Source organism: Megalobrama amblycephala, linkage group LG17 (genome assembly GCF_018812025.1).
Source record: "Megalobrama amblycephala isolate DHTTF-2021 linkage group LG17, ASM1881202v1, whole genome shotgun sequence".
NCBI lineage: Eukaryota > Metazoa > Chordata > Actinopteri > Cypriniformes > Xenocyprididae > Megalobrama > Megalobrama amblycephala.
The window spans coordinates 39,110,437-39,131,644 of record NC_063060.1 but is presented as its reverse complement, the minus strand read 5'-3'; the positions used below and the strand labels follow the sequence as shown (position 1 = coordinate 39,131,644).

Sequence of the window (21,208 nt, the reverse complement as noted above, 5' to 3'; positions counted from 1 at the left end):
TCTTCAGCAAAGCGCTCTGTGTTGTGTGTCTTATTTGGTGTTGTCTGTCATTATCTGCAGCAAACAAAATATCTCTTCGTCCGAGGACAAGAGTGTTTTAGTCACCAAGCATATATATATATATATATATATATATATATATATATATATATATATATATATATATATATATATTAGTATTATATATTGCAAAGACACGATTATGGCGGAGAAAGACAAGCAGCAGTTTACTAAATGTGCTCCTCCCTGCCCTCGTTTCATCACGGGTGGGGATACACATGATATGTGTTGCTTGTATGGGAGTGGAGCATGCACAGGCAGCTCCGTGTACTCCGATCACGCCGCGCGTTCTTTGATAAAAAGGAGGACGCCGCGGCGAGTGTTCCCCAGGGCTCGGGTCCCGCTGCTGCCAAGGCACAGCGTAGACTTCGTTCCTGGGGTTCACAAATGGATCTGGTGGAGGGGTTAGAGACGGGTTCTGCCCTATCTCGACCCTCACCTGCCAGATCTGTTGCCTCTTCTCTGGCCGCAGAGTCCGGCACATTTCCGTGTTCATAACCCTACAACATCTCTGTACAGTAACATCATGGGGGGGGAAGAACGCGGTTATACGGCGATGCCTCAGGTCGAAGAGACGCCCGCGAGCTATCTCTCGCCTGAATCAGCATCGTCGTTAAAATCCCCGACTTTGCCCACCAGACCCCTGCGTACAACATCAGCGTTGGTGGGCAGGGCTTACACCTCAGCGGGTCAGGCAGCAGCATGTCTGCATACTATGTCGATCCTCCAGGCATACCAAGCTGACCTGCTGGGGGAAATAGACCAGAGTGGCGAGGCGTCTTTTGAATGCATTCAAGAATTGAGAAAGGCGACTGACTTAGCTCTCCGGGCCACCAAGGAGACGGCAAAAACAATCGGCCGGTCTATGGCAGCCCTGGTGGCCACGGAGAGGCATCTATGGCTGAACTTGTCGGACATTAAAGAACGCGATAAGGCGGTGCTTCTCGCTGAGCCAGTGTCTGTTCAGTATTAAAAGGAAAAAAAAATTATTTATTTTTTTTACTAATTGACTTAGATCTCATTATCACTATTTTATTGCTTAATGGATTTGTCCTTCAGCTGAACACTTCTTCTTCTTCTTCTTCTTCTTCTTCTTCTTCTTCTTCTTCTTCTTCTCTCTCTCTCTCCACCCAAACACACACAAAAAAAGACTTTTTCAGACATTTTGTTCAAGCCATTAAAGATCTATATGCTCTGAATTTGGAATATTTCCAAGTTGGGATAAGATGTACACATTTTTTTTGTTATTCTTATGGATATTGGGCTCATTCTTGCCATTATTCTGCTGCAATTTAGTACTTTTGGACAGTAATTTACCCAATTCATTCAAAAACTCTCTCTATCTGATATCACCTAATTAGGGTATATATGAATGTTCAGTTATATAGGAAATTTATATCAGAAAATTCTTGTGCATTTAATAAAATACTGAAGTATGTGTTAACAGATGCTTTGAATCCTAAAAAAAGTATATAAGTGTAATCCTGACTGTTTCGATACCTCTCTAAGTTCATGACAAACAAACTATGATCACAAAGAAGCATGGAATTAAAATTATTATAATCTTTTTGAATGAGAAAATCTGTTCTGTTTCTGTCTTTGCTGTTAGATATCACTCTGGTTTTTGTATGGAGTCAGGAGGTTTCCTTTCACTGTGGGCCGCACAGCAAGTAGTACAGAGCAGAATATGACACAGCAGCAGAGAAGATCTCCAGCTCCAGGCATTTGATGTCTTTTCTGTTGTTCATATTTATCCCAGGAACCGGAGGAGTAGCATTTGTTTTGATTCCAGACGATTCCATTATGAGGAGCTGAGGTGCTGAACCAGGGAATTGACGGTACCAAAATAAATCATAAACCGTGCCGGAGTAGCTGCAAGATAGGATCACTTTTTCACCTGCTTTAGCAATTACTGTATCATTGTGGGAGAATATGATGTCTTCAGCAGTAACACCTGAAAACAATTAGGAGAGCAATGAGCAAGTTTTACAATAATAATTCTGCATTGCATACAGGGAAACCTCTTTAAAGTAATAATCATTTTAAAATCTTACCTCTAAATGTTACTAGGAGAAATTCTATTAACAGGACTACAGCAAATGTCATCATGATGCTTTACCAGTCAGGAGAAAAGCACAGGTTTGCTGAAACAAGCAGTTCCTGTCATCTAGAGCTGCTGTTCACTCCTCCTCCACTCTCATTACTCTCTGAGCACCACTGGGTCTCTCCAAATTCAGAGCTGCTGCTTGATCCAAATGTGTATCTCATCAGTATATATTCAGGAAGACCATCAGAGCGCTGAATGTACCAGTAAAGGTCTGGAGTTATATTCACAGTTGAGTGATCTGCTGTCCTTCAAAGGCAGTTGTTTTCTTATTTGTTCTCACCAAAGGATCTTTGAAGGCTTAGGAACATAATGCATTTAAATGAATTGTGAATGTTAAACTAGCCCATTTATTATAATGATTATTTATATAAATAGACATTTTTTTTTTTTTTTTTAATTATGCTATTCAACTATGTTCAATCTCTATGTAGGGACTACATTACACATGAGTGGTGGATGGTTTGAAGCTCTGTTTTTGTGTGAGTGTTGAGTGTGTTTGAGTCACAGTGGGCTGCAGAGCACAGTAATACACAGCAGAGTCAGACACACGCAGGTCCTTGATCATCAGAGGAACTGATGTTGATTTGGAGTCCAATGTTGCATTAAATCTGTACTTAAAATCTTCATCCTCATCACTCGATCCAGCATATCTCTTCAACATATATTTTGGGAATTGATTTGTTTTATATTGGTACCAGTAAAGTGTTGGGAATCCGCTGGATTTGTATGTGCAGTCAATAGTCACAGTTTGACCTGCAGTAGCAGTTTGAACTTCTGTTGGCTGAGTAACACTATCCTCTGCTCGACATTCTGAAAATCAATGCAAAATATTTGTCAATTATTAAGTCATGAAACATAGAGATGATGGAATATAGAACTGATTACATACCTAAAGAAAATGAAAAAAGAATGAGTGAAAATCTGACCCAAGTAGACATTCTGTAACAGTTAGCTATAATATTTATACTAGTCTCAGAAAAGCAAAGAAAAGTCTCAGGTACTGTACAAAGTGACTTTGGCAGCTTTGAACAAAGATGAGCTCCACCCACTGAGGACTATCTCACCGTGTTAAATCAAGTATCACATATCAGATGAGGATTGGATGTGCTGTGCTCTCTGTTTGCTTCATCTGCACATCTTCTGACTGGAACATCTCAATGGTTTCACTTAAAGTTAAATCTGCTCTGCTTATATAAAGTAGACTGCTCAAAAAAATTAAAGGAACACTTTGAAAACACATCAGATCACAGTGGGGAAAATATCATGCATATCATCTATACTGATCTGGACTGGGTAGTGTGTTAGGAACGTAAGGATCATTTCACAGGTCATTTTGTAGGGCTCTGGCAGTGCTCATCCTGTTCTTCCTTGCACAAAGCAGCAGATACCAGTCCTGCTGATGGGTTAAGGACCTTACGGCCCTGTCCATCTCTCCTAGAGTAACTGCCTGTCTCCTGGAATCTCCTCCAGGCTCTTGAGACTGTGCTGGGAGACACAGCAAACCTTCTGGCAATGGCACGTATTGATGTGCCATCCTGGAGGAGCTGGACTGCCTGTGCAACCTCTGTAGGGTCCAGATATCGCCTCATGCTACCAGCAGTGACACTGACCCTAGCCAAATGCAAAAGTCAGAAAAGATGAGTAGGGAAAAAAATGTCAGTGGTCTCCACCTGTAAAACCATTCCTGTTTTGGTGGTCGTCTCATTGTTGCCCATCTAGTGCACATGTTGTTAATTTTATCAACACCAAAGCTGCTGAAACTGATTAACAACCCCCTCTGCTACTCAACTGACCAGATTAATATCCCAGAAATTTAACTGACTTGATGCTATTCTCAGATTAAAAAGTGTTCCTTTAATTTTTTTAAGCAGTGTATATGAAGTAGCCTATACACATAGGGTCAATTTAGTACAAAATAGACCAGTACAGATCCGTGGAGACTTTCGTTCATCTTCAGAACACAAATTAAGATATTTTTTATGAAATCTGAGAGGTATATGACTCGTCCATAGACAGCAAACTGCCACTTTCAAGATCCAGAAACGTACAAAAGACATTTTTAAAGGTGCCCTATTTGTAAACACTGGGCAGCCTGATACTATTAATCAGAGCACAGTAATAGAGAGCTGAATCTGACAGAGTCACACTTTTAATAGTCAATGAGGTGGATGTCTGGGATGAAGTTGATTCAAATCGAGGGTCTGGTATGATCTTATATCTCTCTGATCGTCCGCCTTTCGCCAGCACAAATTGAGGCTGTGTGTTAGTAAACTGTCTGTACCAATAAAAGAGAACATAGCTGCTGCTTGAATCGTATGAACACTCGAGTGTCACAGAATCTCCTTCTGTACTGATAACACTGGTCCTCTCGCCACTGGGTCCAATCCGGTCTTGACAGATAACACCTGGAAGGAGATACATTATTAAAATTAAGATGTGTATAGATATTTAAAGATCTGAATAAGCATACAAATTATGTATTGGAACAGTGGGATTGTACCTGATGCTATAAGGAGAATCACCAGATATTTTTCTATTTGTTGACAGGCCATTTGGACTCTTTCCATGATCACATCAGACGAGTCTTAATGTTTCTTGAGAGGTTGATCTTGTCTAGGAGTGAATGCAAAAGCAGGAAGTACTTGTCATACATCATCTGCATTTCTCTAAGACTTGTAGGTCCCACAAAGAACAAAAAAGATCAAATATTTCAGTGAGTTGACTGTTCCTATGATTTCCAGCAGGTGGGGATCTAATATCATAAACATACTACAGTTTACTTCTGCTGAGCATAATTTTATACATCTGTACTCTTGTACATGAAAGCCTGAGTAGTGTTCTTATGATTCAGTTTTTTTATTATTATTATTTTATTATTGAACTATTTTAATACTATCATAAAACTATTTTATTGATTTGTTAATTGCTTCCAAAAATATGTATACATTTTTTGTTTTGTTTTATTTTATATTTTTTTATTTGCAGATATTTTATGTAGACATGCAATGCATCATACATTCACCTACAGTGTTGCTGTTGAGAGGGTTTTTGTACAGTGTTCTAGTGTTTCCTGTCACTGTGGGCTCCAGGGCACAGTAGTAAATTGTCTGTCACTTCAGCAGGGGAGATCTCCAGATACATGTGGGTTTTCTTTTCATTCAGTTTTGCAGAGAATCGAGGATCTAGACTGACAATTTCTGATACTTGTGTAACTTTCCTAGTAGCATACTGAATGACAAAAAGATATTTTGGAGCTTGTCCGGGATATTGGTGATACCACTGTAGAAAATATGCTGAAGAAGAGTAGTTACAAGACAGAGTGATATTTGCTCCCTCTGGACGGAGCATCTCATTTTGGACTGGAGTGATGAGGTTCCCCAAAGTGCCACCTGCAAGAGTCAAAATTCATGCAACATCATGTAATAATTCATTGTAACATCATAACACTTATATTGTTAGTTTAAAATGGTAATGACAATAATTCAGTGTAATACGTACACAAAAGGCAACAAAGGAAAACATGCAAGCAGAGAATCATTTTGCACGATGTATTCAGCACAAACTGCTGTTCAACTGATTCAGACTTTGTCAAGTAAAGGAGAAGGTCTCAGATGAACTCCTCCCCTTAAAGCTGCAGTTCATAAAACTGCAAATCCATAATCAAAATAATAATGAAATATATTTGAAGCCTAGATGTGCCAGATATGAACACATACAGTAGATCAGGAGTTTTACCATAGTACTCTAATAACCTTTTTGTTGCAATCAGAAGGTATTAAAGAATACACAGTTTAATTGTAATATCTCTATATTTATTCTCAGGCAAATAGTGTTTACTGGGATTTTTAACAAGGACAACTTATTCGCAGAGGTTCTTTTATGGGAAGGTTTATAAAATAATAATAAAAAAAGAATTATAATCCTTCGAGCACACAGTTTTGTCTTCCAACAGGTGTTACAATATCATGTTGTGGTTTACACAAGATAAAGCTGTGGTTTAAATCATATTTGAATTGTTTTTTAAAAGGCAAAATCTACATGTGAGTTTTTGTAAAGCCTCTCAGGCATTTTGTATCACTGGGCTCCAACTCTTAGAGCGCAATAATAAAGAGCTGAATCTGACAGAGTCACACTGTTAATAATGAGTTCAGTGGACGTTTGGGATGTAGTCGACTGAAACCGTTGAGGGTCTGGTATATTCTGATAACTGCTCTCTGATCGAGCACCTTTATACAGTAAATATTCAGGTTCTTTATTAGGATACTGTCTGTACCAGTAAAATGTCTGTTAAATATTTTTTTATTTCTTGGGCTTCACTTTCTGACTTTCTCTGTGTCTTGGGATTTTTCCATTGTGCAGCTCATGTGCCTACCTAGACAAAACAACAAGTAGTAGTCCTTGGACACACTGACACTCTCACACGTAACCAGAAGTTGAAGACACACACACATTTACGCACATACATTTCTTATTTGTTATTATATTTTGTGAAATGCCATACATGGTAAGGTTTACATGGTAAGTCGTATGATTGGATGCTCAAGCCATCCTGGAGATTGTTGTTTAACCTATGTCTATAAATATGACCCTTCTTCCTGAATAAATCGGAGAATGCTTTGTACCACACTTGATCTGTGTCTGCTTGGTCATTATCCCGAGATCTCGCGCTGCTGCTGCCACACATCACAGGTGTTGAGGCGCCTGTTTCTTAACTGATGACTGGAATTACAAATATTCTACCTATTATTGAGATTTTAATCTAACAGTTTGGGGGCTCGTCCGGGATATTCCCAAGAAACACGGGACTGGGGGACTGAGAGGTCATCCTTCATCACAGGTAAGTTGTTTTTTAATAATTTCCTGTGGTGGTAGGATTGATTGAACTCATCCCATGTTATCCTTGGATGCAGCTCTAAGAGTTAGTCCAGGAAGATTTGTCTGTAAGGGTACTGTTTAAACGCACAGCTACCTGGCAAATATTTTGGTAATCCCTCCGGTGCGAGGAAGATCCGTGCAGATCCGCTCTGATGGATATCCGTTTAGATCCGCTCTGACGGAAAATAAAGTGTTGATGGGAATATTCCGGTTGACGAATTAATAAAATTGGCTGAATAATTATAATTAAAGAATTATAAAAAGACCCCTTTGGTGTGGTGTGGCAAATTAAAAATCAAATTAGGTGAAGGATGGGTCAAAAGATATCAAGACCAATTCAAGATGAGACACCCTGAAATTGGATGTTTAGAAATAATTGTGGATATTGGACTGAACCCTATTTATCAAATTTAGAGGGGTGGACTCAAGGAAAAATACAATTGGATCCTTTCCCTAAAGAAGGCTCTTTTAAGCCAGGGGATATGGAAAGTGCAAATTCAATGATTAATGGGGGCTGGGGAGACCCAGAGTGGAATGATAAGTACATGAAAAAGTCGTACAGTAAATGGAAAGGAATGAAAACATATTGGGATAAAGGTCCAGAGAGGCCAAAATTTAAAAAAGGAAAAAAGGGGTACCCATATCAGCCCTATGCCTCAACATCAAATATTTGTCAATATAAGGCTCCTACAGTAGAGGAATTGAAAAAAACTCTCATTCCATCAAAATTATATCCCACCCTGCCAGAATGTAGAGAGACACAACAGTGTGTGGCGGGGGGGGGCCGCAGCTCCCAGTAAACGGGCAGACTGCGAGAAAGCAAAAGGTGAACAAAAATCAAAGCCTGCTTTAATGTTTGTGAGACAGGGAAATCAAATTTCCATACGTCCTGCTAAGGCAAGTGCAAGTGACATCGAAAGTATATGTAACAATCTGCCTTCTCCCTCTCATCCAGTGAAATTTGTGCAGATTCTGAAATGTCATACCCGTTATGCACAACTGACAGGTCCAGATTTTAAAGTAATACTCCTCAGAACTTTGGGGGATGATGTGACAGAGACAGAGATAATTGATGTGTGTCCTTCTCTGAAAACAGAAAATGATAAAATGACTGGAAAAGGGAAAGGAAGGCGAGAGAAATGTCATTATTGTGGCAAACCTGGTCATTGGGCAAAAGAGTGCAGGAAACAAAAAAATGATAGGAAAAGACGCAGACAGGGAGAAACAGACAAAAAGGAGAATTAAAAACTCCAACCAAGAGTAACAAATACCAAACAGAATGGACTCCCCAATAGGGATGCCTAAGGAGTGAAGGAACCCCAAGTACTTCTGCTCACTCTAAAATATAAAAATAACAAAATTGATTTGCCAAATTTGGAATTGAATGTAGATGGTAAAAAATATTGCCTGTGGTCACAAGTGATGGTCAACATTTTATGAAAATGATTTTGATGATGATGTTTCTCTTTTTTTTCCCCTTCTGTGCTGATGGTGTCCACTGAACCACACCCTCATCCTGCTGATTACATGCTGAGTAAAGAGTGAGGGAGAAAAGATAGCGTCACTGAAATCTGTAACTCCAAAACTGTGGGCTAAGCACAAGCTTTCATCAATGATAAACCGTACACTGTGTTACTGAAAACAAAAACACCGGTCTATGTAAAACAATACCCTCTCTCTCCAGAACGGCATTGAACCAATGATTGAAATTTGTTAAAACATGGCATTATTATTAAGACACACTCACCATATAACACATCTTTTAATCCTATTCTCAAAGCAGATGGACAAAGTTGGCGACTGAAACAAGATTTGAGAAAGATCAAAGATCTGATCATACCGCTTTCACCAGTGGTACTGGATGTGGTAACTATAATAAATTCAATACCCTACACATAAATTCTATACTGTCATTGATATATGTTCTGATTTTTTTTCAGCATACTGATATCTGAAGAGGTACAGCCATTATTTATGTACAAACAACAACAATTTACATGGACACGTCTTCCTCAGGGCTATGTTGACTCGCCTGCTGTGTTCTCTGCAATCGTGCACAAAACCCTCAGCAACATCAAGCTCCCACCAACTACGCTCATCTCAGCCACAACGACAGCAGAGAACTGAACAGGCCTCCATCATTGTCTGCTTCAAGAAAGAAAGTGCAGTGGGTGAGACCACAAGTCTCTTATCTGGGACACATTATCTCAGAAGGCCATTGACACCAAGCCTCACCACAACAAGTCATCAAGTGGACTGTTGAAATGAACTACAAAAAAGACTTCCACCTTTACGTGCACGAGAGCGGGGGCATTGCAGCGGGGATACTGGCCCAGGAACATGATACAAGTTATCGTCCTTTGGCGTATTTTTCCAAAACATTAGACAACATTACACAAGTTCTGCCTTCGAGCAGTGGCTGCTGCTGCCCTGATGGTATGAGATGCTGAAAAAACAGTCCTCTCACATCCACTGACGTTACACACCTCACATCAGGTAAATGCAATTTTACATAATCTTAATACACATGACGGCACAGTGCAACTACAAATTCAATGATTAGGCCAACATCTGTGCCACACACTGCTGTCATTGCTTTGAGAGAGTTGCTTAGTACTGCTGACCAAACCACTGACAGCACTGATGAGGTACCTGATTGTTTGAAAACAATTGAAACTGAAACTGCTTGTAGGACCGATCTGTTAGATACGGCCCTAGAAGAGGGGGATAGTCTATATGTTGATGGTTCATGTTCTAAACCATCATATGGTTTATAGTTATGCAGAAAAACATTACCATACACATCAGCACAGGCAGTGGAACTTGTTAATAAAATTGTCAAAATTTATACTAATTCTAAGTACGCATTCTGATTTGATAGTAGATTTAATTAATGTAGTGCAGCTGACGAGCAAAGAGGCCATAGTCAAGGTTAGGGGACATGCAGCAGGAGATTAAGAGGAAGCAAGTAAGTAATCAATTGGCCAAAGTCGACACTTGTGTTGCTTATACGTCACTATCATGGTCTCTCGCACACAAGTGCTGCTAAGACAGCTCAGGCAATTAATGCTTTATCTGTGCAAAAACTAACATCCATTGACAGATTCACAAAGTGGCCAGAAGCTTTCCTATGTGCGAGGGAGAATGCAAAAAATGCAAAGAAATTATACCCAGATTTGGGATACCAAGTGTCATTTAAAATGATTATGGAACACCTTTTACATCCAAAGTAACACAATTATTGGCTAAAACTTTAACTATTGATTGATTTAACAGAACGATCAAAGATATATTAACTAAAGCATGTTTAGAGACGGAAAAAATTGGATGATTGTATTGCAAGCTGTTTTAGCTGAAATACGAATGACACCATCCTCCACTACTAAAATGTTTCCTTTTGAAATTCTGATAGGTAGGCCTTTCCCGACACCATTGGTCAAAGGCCGCGCTGGCGTTTTTCTTCTTTAGGTGAAATGGAGGATCCTGGACGACTATGTCACGGAGCTGGTCGAAAAATTTAATTCTATTAATGGTGATGTTTCACTAACTCTTCCTCTCCCCTCAGAGAAACCAACACACAAGTTTGTGCAGGTGCTGATGAGTCTGAAACCAGTCAAGATCGGAGAGCCAAAATATCTGGGGCCGGCCATGGTGATTGCAGTGACAAGGATGGGAGTGCTGACTGACCTGCAGCCGCAATTGATTCACGCGAGTAGACTGAAGGCTGCCCCGTGCCAAGGGGGACGTTCAGATTAATTAGGAGAGTAAACATATGGCCAGAAAGGAGCTGAACACGCAGCGTTACGTCCATATGCGATCTGACTAGTTAATCTGGACCAACATAACAACGTCAAGGACCATGGAAGGAGAGAGCAGTTCAGCAGTGTTGGAAAAAACTTTGCCTGCAGAATGGGACTTGTAACAATAACTTTGAACTCGGCTATGCCTGCTGCCATGACATGGACACATGGACGACACCAAGGACTCTTTGATTTGTCATGCCATACACAGCGTCTGGTCCGTTGTCCCTCTAACTTACAATGCTGCCAAGACAATCAACATGAACTATGTAAAAAGGACAATGGTTCTCTAACTGGGCTTTGTTGTTTCCTGTTCTACCGTTTACTGTTTACTGATGATTTTACTGCTTTTATGTTTGGCTCCATGCATATTACAATCCATACAGGGAATGATTAAGACAAGTCTTAGAATAATCCATAGATCACAGTATTAGATTATGATTATGTGTTTAGATTTTGCTTGCTATTATTTGAAAAACAGATTGATCAATTTTCTTTAAAGGGAAGCACTAAATCATAAATGATTTTAAAGTGGCCATTGTTAAATATTTTTTTTATTTCTTGGGCTTCACTTTCTGACTTTCTCTGTGTCTTGGGATTTTTCCATTGTGCAGCTCATGTGCCTACCTAGACAAAACAACAAGTAGTAGTCCTTGGACACACTGACACTCTCACACGTAACCAGAAGTTGAAGACACACACACATTTACGCACATACATTTCTTATTTGTTATTATATTTTGTGAAATGCCATACATGGTAAGGTTTACATGGTAAGTCGTATGATTGGATGCTCAAGCCATCCTGGAGATTGTTGTTTAACCTATGTCTATAAATATGACCCTTCTTCCTGAATAAATCGGAGAATGCTTTGTACCACACTTGATCTGTGTCTGCTTGGTCATTCTCCCGAGATCTCGCGCTGCTGCTGCCACACATCACAGGGGTTGAGGCGCCTGTTTCTTAACTGATGACTGGAATTACAAATATTCTACCTATTATTGAGATTTTAATCTAACAGTTAGACATAATTGCTGCTTGAATCATATGAGCAGCTCAGAGTTACACGCTCTTCTTCATTTCTGTAAATATTAGTTTCTTTGTCTTTTGGTTTAATGCTGTCAGACAGAAACCCTGCAAGAGAAATGGACAAATTTCACAACAGGTCTACTTATCCAAAGATGCACAAGATTATAAATGAAAATTACAATACCAAAAATAGTTCCTTCAACAAACTATGATGTCATTATTGTAATATAGAATTACATTTAAAAAATATACATTAAATATATATATAATACATAAAAAAAAAACATTCTATATTTGAGTCTGTTTAGATTAAACGTTTTATACCTGGCACAGATAGAAGAATCAGCAGAAAGCATCTCTCCATGTTGAGAATATGTACTAGCTTTATAAACTGAAGCTGAACAGTAAATGTATGATTGTAAAAGCCTATTGTGAAGCTTTCATGTGGGTGTGGTTTATTTAGACCACCTTCTCTGTCTTTCCTTAATGAAACCTAATTGATGATGATTGTCCCTTCAGTCAATGAATATCTCAAAAAAATAACGTACTCGGTTACTAACGTAACCTCGGTTCCCTGAGATACGGTACGAGTACTGCGTATGGGGAAAGGTCTCCTTTTTCCCTGTTACTGAAGCCTTTTTCAATAACGCAGTGTAACTGCATTGTCATTGGTTCACTCATAGACAAGTTGTTGAACCAATGACGGCACGGCATAGCTGCCTATGGCGACAAAGCCCGCGAATATTCCCGTCGAAATGGGCGGGGTAGCTATATAAGCAGGCGCTTCGCCATAGGATTTCAGGTCATTCGACTGAAGCGACGACACTGAAGCCGCAGCCTTGTGGCACGGCATGTAACGCAGTACTCGTTCCGTATCTCAGGGAACCGAGGTTACGTTAGTAACCGAGTACGTTCCCTTTCGATACTTCACTTGTACTGCGTATGGGGAATGAATTCAACCGCGCCGTGCCACAGCAGGGAACGACTGGACTTGTCTTGGACACCGCGAGGGAACCAGAGGACAAGTGAGAAGGCCGGAGCCGTTGAACCCTCGTTACACTACCAAAAGGGGAGTTAACTCCCAGAGTGGCATGAAGCGGAGCTCGATAGAGGCCGCTGGATCATACCGAGAGGACCCGAGCTTGTAAGGTCGGGACGTCCAAATGATAAAATCTGACAAATGTGGACGGCGAGGACCAGTCGGCCGCCTCACAGACGTCTTTAATCGAAACTCCACTAGACCAGGCCCAAGAAGAAGCCATTCCTCTAGTGGAGTGGGCTCTAACTCCTATGGGGCAGTTGAGGCCCATAGAGGAGTAACAAAGAGTAATAGCATTGACTATCCGACGCGCAAGACGTTGCTTTGAGACCGAAGACCCTTTGGTGCGGCCACCAAAGCAGATAAAGAGCTGATCGGATAGCCGGAAAGGCTGTGATCACTCAACGTAGGTCCTTAATGCCCTGACGGGGCAGAGCAATTCCAGCTCTCGCTCGTCCAACGAGGGAGGAAGTGCTGAGAGGGAAATAACCTGTGCTCTGAATGGAGTCGAGAGCAACTTAGGGACGTAGCCATGCCTAGGTTTCAAAACGACCTTGGAGTCGTTGGGCCCGAACTCAAGGCATGCAGGGCTCACGGAGAGGGCCTGCAAGTCACCAACATGCTTAACCGATGCTAGTGCAAGTAGCAGAGCGGTTTTGAGCATCAGGGGTCTGAGGTCAGCTGAACACAGTGGCTCAAAGGGAGGCCCTTTGAGAGCTCTGAGGACCAAAGAGAGGTCCCAGGTGGGAACGATGAGAGGATGAGGTGGATTCAATCGCCTAGACCCTCTCAAGAAACGCACCACAAGGTTGTTTCGTCCCATTGACTGGCCAGCGATAGGAGCGCTGTGATGGCTGCTACATAAACTTTGAGCGTTGAAGGGGTGCGACCCAGTTCTAAACACTCCTGGAGGAAAGACAGTATCGGAGATACATCACACTCCACTGGGTCTATGTTGCGTGCAGAACACCAGCCAACAAAGACCGACCATTTCTGGGCGCAGAGGCGTCTCGTGGACGGAGCTCTCGCCTGAGAGATGGTATTCAGCACGTCCCCGGGGAGGTTAGCAGGCTCCCGTCGAGGGACCAGAGGTGCAGAGCCCAGAGTTCTGGCTGGGGAACCAAATCGTCCTGTTCGCCTGAGAGAGGAGGTCCCGTCTCAGGGGGATCAGCCACGGAGCTTTCGTGGAAAACCTGAACAGCTCTGAGGACCAAACTTGGCTCCTCTAGAACAGGGCCACCAGGAGGACTCTGTGCTTGTCTTCCCTGATTCGTCTGATGATCTGCGAGATCAGAGCAATCGGGGGAAAAGCGTAAAGGAGGGTGCTGGGCCAGACGTGAGGACATCGTCCTCCTTTGAGAAATAAATTGGGCAGTGAGAGTTGTCTTCTGAGGCGAAGAGGTCTACCTCTGCCTTCCCGAAGAACTCCCAGATTGTGAGAACCATCTGGGGGGTGGAGCATCCACTCGTCTGAGGGGACATTGCTCCGAGATAGCATATCTGCTCCCAAGTTTGTTCTCCCGGGTATGTGAGTCACTCTGAGTGACTGAAACCTCGGTAATGCCCATTCCAGAAGATGCTTCGCCAGAGCGCATAAGCGGCTGGACGAAAGACCGCCCTGGTGATTTATGTATGACACCACTGTCATGCTGTCCGGCTGGACTTAAGACGTGGCATCCCGTCAGGTGTGCCTAAAACGCGTGAAGGGCTCGAATCACTGCCAACATCTCAAGGCAGTTGATGTGCAGATGGCTTTCTTCGTGAGACCACGAGCCGAAGGCCGGTCTGCCCTTTCAAAGAGCACCCCAACCTGTGTTGGATGCATCTGTTGAGAGCACCATCCTTCTGGACACCGCCTGTAGGGGTACACCTTGACTGAACCATACAGGGTTCATCCAGGGTTTCAGAGCTGTCAAACAGGCCGTGCCGCCAGGCGTGAGGAGGGACCCGGAACTTCAACCAGTATTGCAGAGGCCGTTGACAAAGGGGTTGAATGGCGCCGGGTGGCGGGCCGCTGGGATGGGGCCTGCACACCGGCTAGTTTTTAGAAATGCTCACGCATCCTCATGAACGTGGCTTGCGGGGTGAAACCGGCAAACGACACGCTGAGAAACTCAGCAAACAGATATATGCTTCTTGGAAAAAAAAAAAACATTATGTTTCCCACCTGTGTCAAGGGAGAGCATCAAGATATATTCAGCCGAGCTGTGTCTGAAGTGAGACCACTCTTCCTCAATGAACATGGCTTGCAGGGCAGAGCCAGCAAGTCACATGAACAGAGGTCCAGCATAATGAGCTGGTGAAATATGAGCTACAATATGCTCATTATATGCTTAAATATGCTACATCGACTGATATACTGAATATATAAATAACATAGGTCTCACCTGAGACGGGTGAGAGTGTCGTTATATTTCTCAAAGAACGCGGTTTGCAGGGCAGAACCGGCAAGCAACGCACTGAGAAATTCAGCAAACTCGGCAGAAATACACTATCAACTGAAAATATATATATATATATATATATATATATATATATATATATATAACATATGTCTCACCCGAGACAGGGGGAGAGCGACATGTTATATTTCTCAATGAATGCGGCTTGCGGGGCGGAACCGACAAGCAACGCATAGAGAAACTCAGCACAAACAGCAGAATCAGCTCCATTAGAGTATAAAAACATGTTTCTCACCCAAGCTAGGGAAAAAAGTCATGTCATATTTCTGAACTAACGCGGCTCGCGGGGGAGGGACCGGCAAGCGACGCGCATTGAGATAAGGAGAAATACACTCACTCAGATAGAAAATGTATCATGAGTCTTGCCTAAGTCAGGGGGAGAGCATCATGTCAAATTCAGCTAAGAGTGAGAGCTCGCTCTCGCGCTCCCGAGTGAGAGCACGCTTCCTCAACGAACGCGGTTTGCGGGGGAGGACCCGGCAATTGACGCGTTCGGAGAGACGGCGTTTGAAGCAAACGCCAGCGAGAAAGTAGAAAAATAAGCTCTGTACTCACTTGATGAAAGACAGCAGGGGATGAGCTGAAAGCTCTCAGATGCTGAAGGCGGCACAAGGGCGGCGCTGTGAACAGCTGCTAGAGAGCAAAGATCCACGGAGCGAGGGGCTCTGCATGTGCCACAGCTGTGGCGCGACATTGAGACAACGCTGCCGCTGTGAAAACGGCGATTGTAGCTCTTTTAGAATGGCGAGAGCCGCTGGGAAAGCTCTTTTAGAAAGCGGCGTTAAGCCGCGGGAAAAGCTCTTTAAACGGCGCCGGATGGCGCAGGAGACGCGCTGAGAGGTGGCCAGAAGCGGGAAGCGGGCGGCTCGAGAGCGGCGCTCGAGGCGGCAGTCTGCGAGGGCGCCGGCGCTGTCTTTGTTCGGCGGTCTCAGCTCAGTCCGCTGCGGGAGCCTCTTCGACGGCGGCGAGAACTTCTCCCAGGCGAGCTTCTTCCAGGCGGCGAAGGCTTCAGCCGGAGATCAGCGAAGAGCGATATGAAGTTGTCGCTGAAGGAGAGAGAACTGAAATCCTATGGCGAAGCGCCTGCTTATATAGCTACCCCGCCCATTTCGGCGGGAATATTCGCGGGCTTTGTCGCCATAGGCCGCGCAGCTATGCCGCGCCGTCATTGGTTCAACAACTTGTTTATGAGTGAACCAATGATGATGCAGTTACACTGCGTTATTGAAAAAGGCTTCAGTAACAGGGAAAAAGGAGACCTTTCCCCATACGCAGTACGAGTGAAGTATTGAAAGGGAACTATATGCTTCTTGTTGAATATGTATCTTCCTCCACTAATTCAGTTTTATCAGGTAGTGTGACCGTGATTGTTCATTATCTTACTATAAGTCATTCAAAGTTAAACAACATATAGGCTATTTAGTGTTAGAGTCAGAGATTTAAAATATTCAATATTTGATAGTGGGGTTTGTGCCTATATCATTATAGCAGTCTAATGCATTTTGTGAGAAAAAATAAATATCTATACCTTTAAAATCTGTCACAATTCTGCCGATTTTGATGTACAGTAATGAATAATTCAGTATGATTCTGCATATCTTGTCGATATGTATTATGTATCTTTTATTTTGATCTCTTTTCATTTTTCTTCAATTTGCCTTTATAACTTGAACTAAATGTCATTTGTAACCACACACAGGTGTTTCCACAATTATATTGTGTGAATTATAGATTGTGGGTTTGATGTGGCTTGAGATCAAAGTGGAAAATAATTGTAGCCCAGCTAAGGTTATTTATAATCTCCTAAATGCATATTTCTGAATATGTAAATGTTTCTGATATTCTTGGGTCAAAATCATATAAATGCCATGGGCTCATATAATGGTATATCATTTCACTTGTACGAGTGTTACATTGATTATGGTAAAAGTTTATGTGAGATGTACTGGTTAAAAACGTGGGTTTGACAAGCATGTATGTTCTTTTATTTGTGATTGGTCTTTATTTTATTTAGTCCCGCCCTTGTTCGGGCACTGAGAGTTCTGATTGGAAGCAGGGCTAGTGCGAGAGGAGAGAGATGATGGAGGCAGATCGGAAAGTGATGTCGCATTTTATTTTTCTCCTGATTTAGAGAAAAATAGTAACATAACCGCTAAATAAGTGGTCAAAGATTATAATCAGTGAATGTAGGAAGTGTTAAAGAACATTTCTTTAATTTGTTTACTTTGTTTTACCCTGATTAAGAGTTTAAACGGACTTATAATTGGTAACTGCAGCTGTGCGCGCTGTACTCTCCCTTTCTCTTACGGAGAGTTAGAGACTATTATATGACGACTGGCCAGAGATTATTAATCGTTCCGACGAAGACGACTACTAAGATGGAGGAACCAGATAGCGTTCTAAATCCCCACGCGGTTTAGAATTCCTCTGGCATCGCAGGATTCATTGTCATTCGGCGGACAGCTGGTGAGACTGCAGACGCATATGTAATTCATAACGCGATTCGGTGGACAGCGCGAGTCTCATCCCACGGAGACACAGGTACATTCGTTTGTTTATTTAGCTCTCTGGAGCGAAGAGGCCATTTGTTGGTTTTAACGGCCACACCGTTCTCAAGCGACATCACAGGCCTGCAACAGGTTGGGGATTTTGAAACTGTGAGAGTGTGTGTGGGCCCACATTACATATTTGGTTTATTCACGTGATTTATACCGTGTATATCACACCTTGATTTTGTTGTTATATTACTATATCTCAAAAGAGAATTGTATTATTTTTTCTTACTGGTAAATTTTGAACATTGATATTTGAGTACCAGATTTTGGATTTTCTGAGCTGAAGAAGTTCAAACAGTGATTTTATGGTGAAAGAAAATACACAACAGACGTTTGAAATTTATTTGAATATTTCATTCTTGATTTACAGTATTTCATTCTTATTTTCTGTTAAATAAAATTACTTGGTAATTGATAAGAACTTACCTTTTTGTGATTTACATTAACAGTACATCAGACAGACTATCATATAACATTTTAGTTTATGTAAAGTGATCAGAAGGGAGAAAGGGAAAGAAGTAGATTAATTAAGTCGAGAGACACATCATTAGAACCCGGTGCTCCACCCATTACAAGAAGAGGGTAGGGGGCGCTACACATTTATGGGGGCTCGTCCGGGATTTCTTCTTTCCTGTCATTAGCTGACCCTAGTAAACAAGAGTTGAATTAAATATTGAGATTATTTGAGTGAACTGACAATAATTTTCCAGAACTCCAAGCATGGCTTTTGCACGGGATCCAATTCTGCTTGCTGAGTTGTCCAAATGGTGTAAGGAAGTGGACATTGAGGAGAATCATGGCATACTGTTAATAGGAGTGCCTGCTAAAACTGATGTGGCGTTTATAGAAGAGACAGTGCAGACTGTAAAAGCTTTTGGCAGGGTTCGTGTGAAAGACTCAAGATCAGGACCAATGTCCTAATACTACCTTGGTGCTCTGTGAATGCAAAGAAGTCATTGATCCAGCTCGCATCCCACCAGAATTACTGCCCGCTGAAGGAGAGGAAGCTTGGAAGGTAGTAGTGGCTTTAGCTGAGGTGCCCATTTCAGAATTCTCACAGAAACTATCCAAGTTCTTAAGTGAAGAGGGAAAATCTATGTCTGACTTGCAAGCTCTATTCACTCAGTCTACCTCTACTGCTAGTTCTCCTGAATCTATCATACGTGCCGTGGGTGAACTATTGGAGAAAACCTCCAAACCATCGACTGATGCTAGTGCTTATCGCAGATTACGTACCTTTTCGGGTACTGTTCCCACGCCAACAGGAGAGGAAAGTTTGGAAAACTGGATGGAACAAGCCAGATTGATGACTGTAGAGTGTGAATGTTCCGAAAAGGAGAAAAGAAGAAGAATAATGGAGTGTTTAAAAGGCCCAGCACTGGATATTGTTAAGGCTGTGAGATTTTCAAGTCCAGATGCTAGTGCTTTGCAGTATCTGGATGCCTTGGAGAATACTTTTGGAACATTTGAATCTGGAGAGGATCTCTACTTTGCTTTCCGTCTTCTTCGACAATCACCAGGAGAGGCATTGTCTGATTTTCTGAGGCGAATAGAGAAATCTTTAACTAAAGTGGTTCAGAGAGGAGGATTGGCACCACAGTTAATTGGACAGAGTGAGGATTGAACAACTGATCCGAGGAGCTGTTGAAGCAGATCTTATGCTGCTGCAGTTGAGACTAAGGGAAAGGAAAGCAAACCCTCCCAATTTCCTAGCATTATTGAACGAAATTAAGGAAGCAGAGGAAAATGAGTCTGCCCGTCATAAGATCAAAACATCGGTAAAGCCCATACATTCTGAAACATGATGACAAAATGAACTCTTCTGAGGCGAAACAACTACGAGAGGAAATGCAGGAGTTAAGATTGAGATTGGGAGATGATTCTGGGAAAAATCCGGTTGCATCATTGAGAGTGGAGTCTAGAGACCAACAAGTTAAGAAAAAGGCTGAAACTCAGGAAGAGTCGGAGGTGCAACTGTTAAAAAAACAGGTTCAGAAGTTACAAGAGCAATTGTCAGTGATGAATGTGAGCTTCTACTAAGCAATCACCACAGGACATTTTGAATCCAAAGCCAGTTCAGTCTCAAACTCAGAGAAGATCATCAAGGAATCGAGAAGATTTCTTTTGCTACCGTTGCGGAGAGGATGGGCACATTGCCACTAAGTGTAAAGCTCCAGAAAATACCACGCTAGTGATACAGAAACTAGTGCGCTCTCTTCGACAAGCCAAATCTGAGAGAAGCAGATCAGCTGGAGACAATGCTTCTGCTAATAGTCTTAATTGTTCCTTTGATCAGAGTCAAATGGCAAACAATAAAGCTAATTCTCTCCCCAGTGGACTAGTGGGTCCTGTTTCTACCATTCCTGTGGAGGTGAATGGATGTCCATGTACAGCCCTTCTTGATAGCGGATCGCAGGTGACTATTGTCTTTGAACAATGGTATTCCAAATACTTGTCCCACGTTCCTATTCAACCACTTGCTGGATTGTCCATTTGGGGACTGAGTGAATCAAGTTATCCGTACAAGGGCTACATAGTGGTAGACATCTCCTTTCCTTCCTATACTCACTGGTGAAGCTGAGACTGTTTCTATCCTGGCATTGGTTTGCCCAGAACCGCAAAGTACTCAGCAGGTTCCGGTTATTATTGGAACTAATGCAAACTTCTTCCAGCGACTGACCACATTCAGCTTAGACTCTAGTGCCTCTAATCAAGCCTACTCATTGAGAATCCAATCAGAAGTGCTGAAACTTCATGTGCCACAGATCAAAGGGAAAGTGGAGGTCTCTGATTCAGAGGAGGGACAAATTTTGTGGATGGGACCAGGAGGGTTAACCATATCATCGAGAGGTGAGAGGTATGCAATGTGCAAAGTAGAAATGAAGAAACAACTGAGGAAAGACATTTTTCTTCTTGAAGCATTTGAGGATAACCCACTTCCAGCAGGAATTCTTGTTCCACCTATGGTTCTCCATTCTTCTAACCTGAATGTGGATAGTTTCAAATTGCTAGTGTGCAATGACACCTCCCGAGACATCACTATACCTGTAGGGACGGTCATTGCTAAAGTATCCCCCACTGACACTGTCACAGTAGCACAGGGAGTTCAGGCTGCTTCCAAAAGATTAGATCCACAAATCTTTAAGTTTGGTGACTCCCCTATTCCAGCCAATTGGAAAGCAAGGTTGAGAGAAAAGCTGTCGGAGCGAGGAGTCGTGTTTTCTGTGACCGAATGGGATGTGGGGAAAGCTAAAGACGTGAAACATACCATCAGACTAAAT

General features: G+C 42.2%; 1 protein-coding gene and 1 gene segment (V, D, J or C); one reads left to right on the top strand and one right to left on the bottom strand.

Annotated features, from left to right (window-relative positions):
* Positions 1 to 4,237: 4,237 nt before the first annotated feature.
* Positions 4,238 to 4,941, bottom strand: LOC125251910. The segment is given in 2 exon segments: positions 4,238 to 4,572; positions 4,668 to 4,941. Coding segments are annotated over 2 exon segments (402 nt in total).
* Positions 4,942 to 18,647: 13,706 nt separating this feature from the next.
* Positions 18,648 to 19,551, top strand: LOC125251909 (paraneoplastic antigen Ma1 homolog). The gene is made up of 2 exons (XM_048164997.1): positions 18,648 to 18,813; positions 18,878 to 19,551. The coding sequence occupies exons 1-2, from the start codon at positions 18,648 to 18,650 to the stop codon at positions 19,549 to 19,551; spliced, it is 840 nt and encodes a 279-aa protein (XP_048020954.1).
* The last annotated feature ends 1,657 nt before the right edge of the window (positions 19,552 to 21,208 follow it).

Excerpts from the sequence above, each read along its gene's own strand:
- LOC125251909 (XM_048164997.1), top strand. The coding sequence starts at position 18,648 with ATGGCTTTTGCACGGGATCCAATTCTGCTTGCTGAGTTGTCCAAATGG. Across the intron at positions 18,814-18,877 it reads AAAAGCTTTTGGCAGGGTTC|AAGTCATTGATCCAGCTCGC; the intron begins GTGTGAAAGACT and ends GTGAATGCAAAG.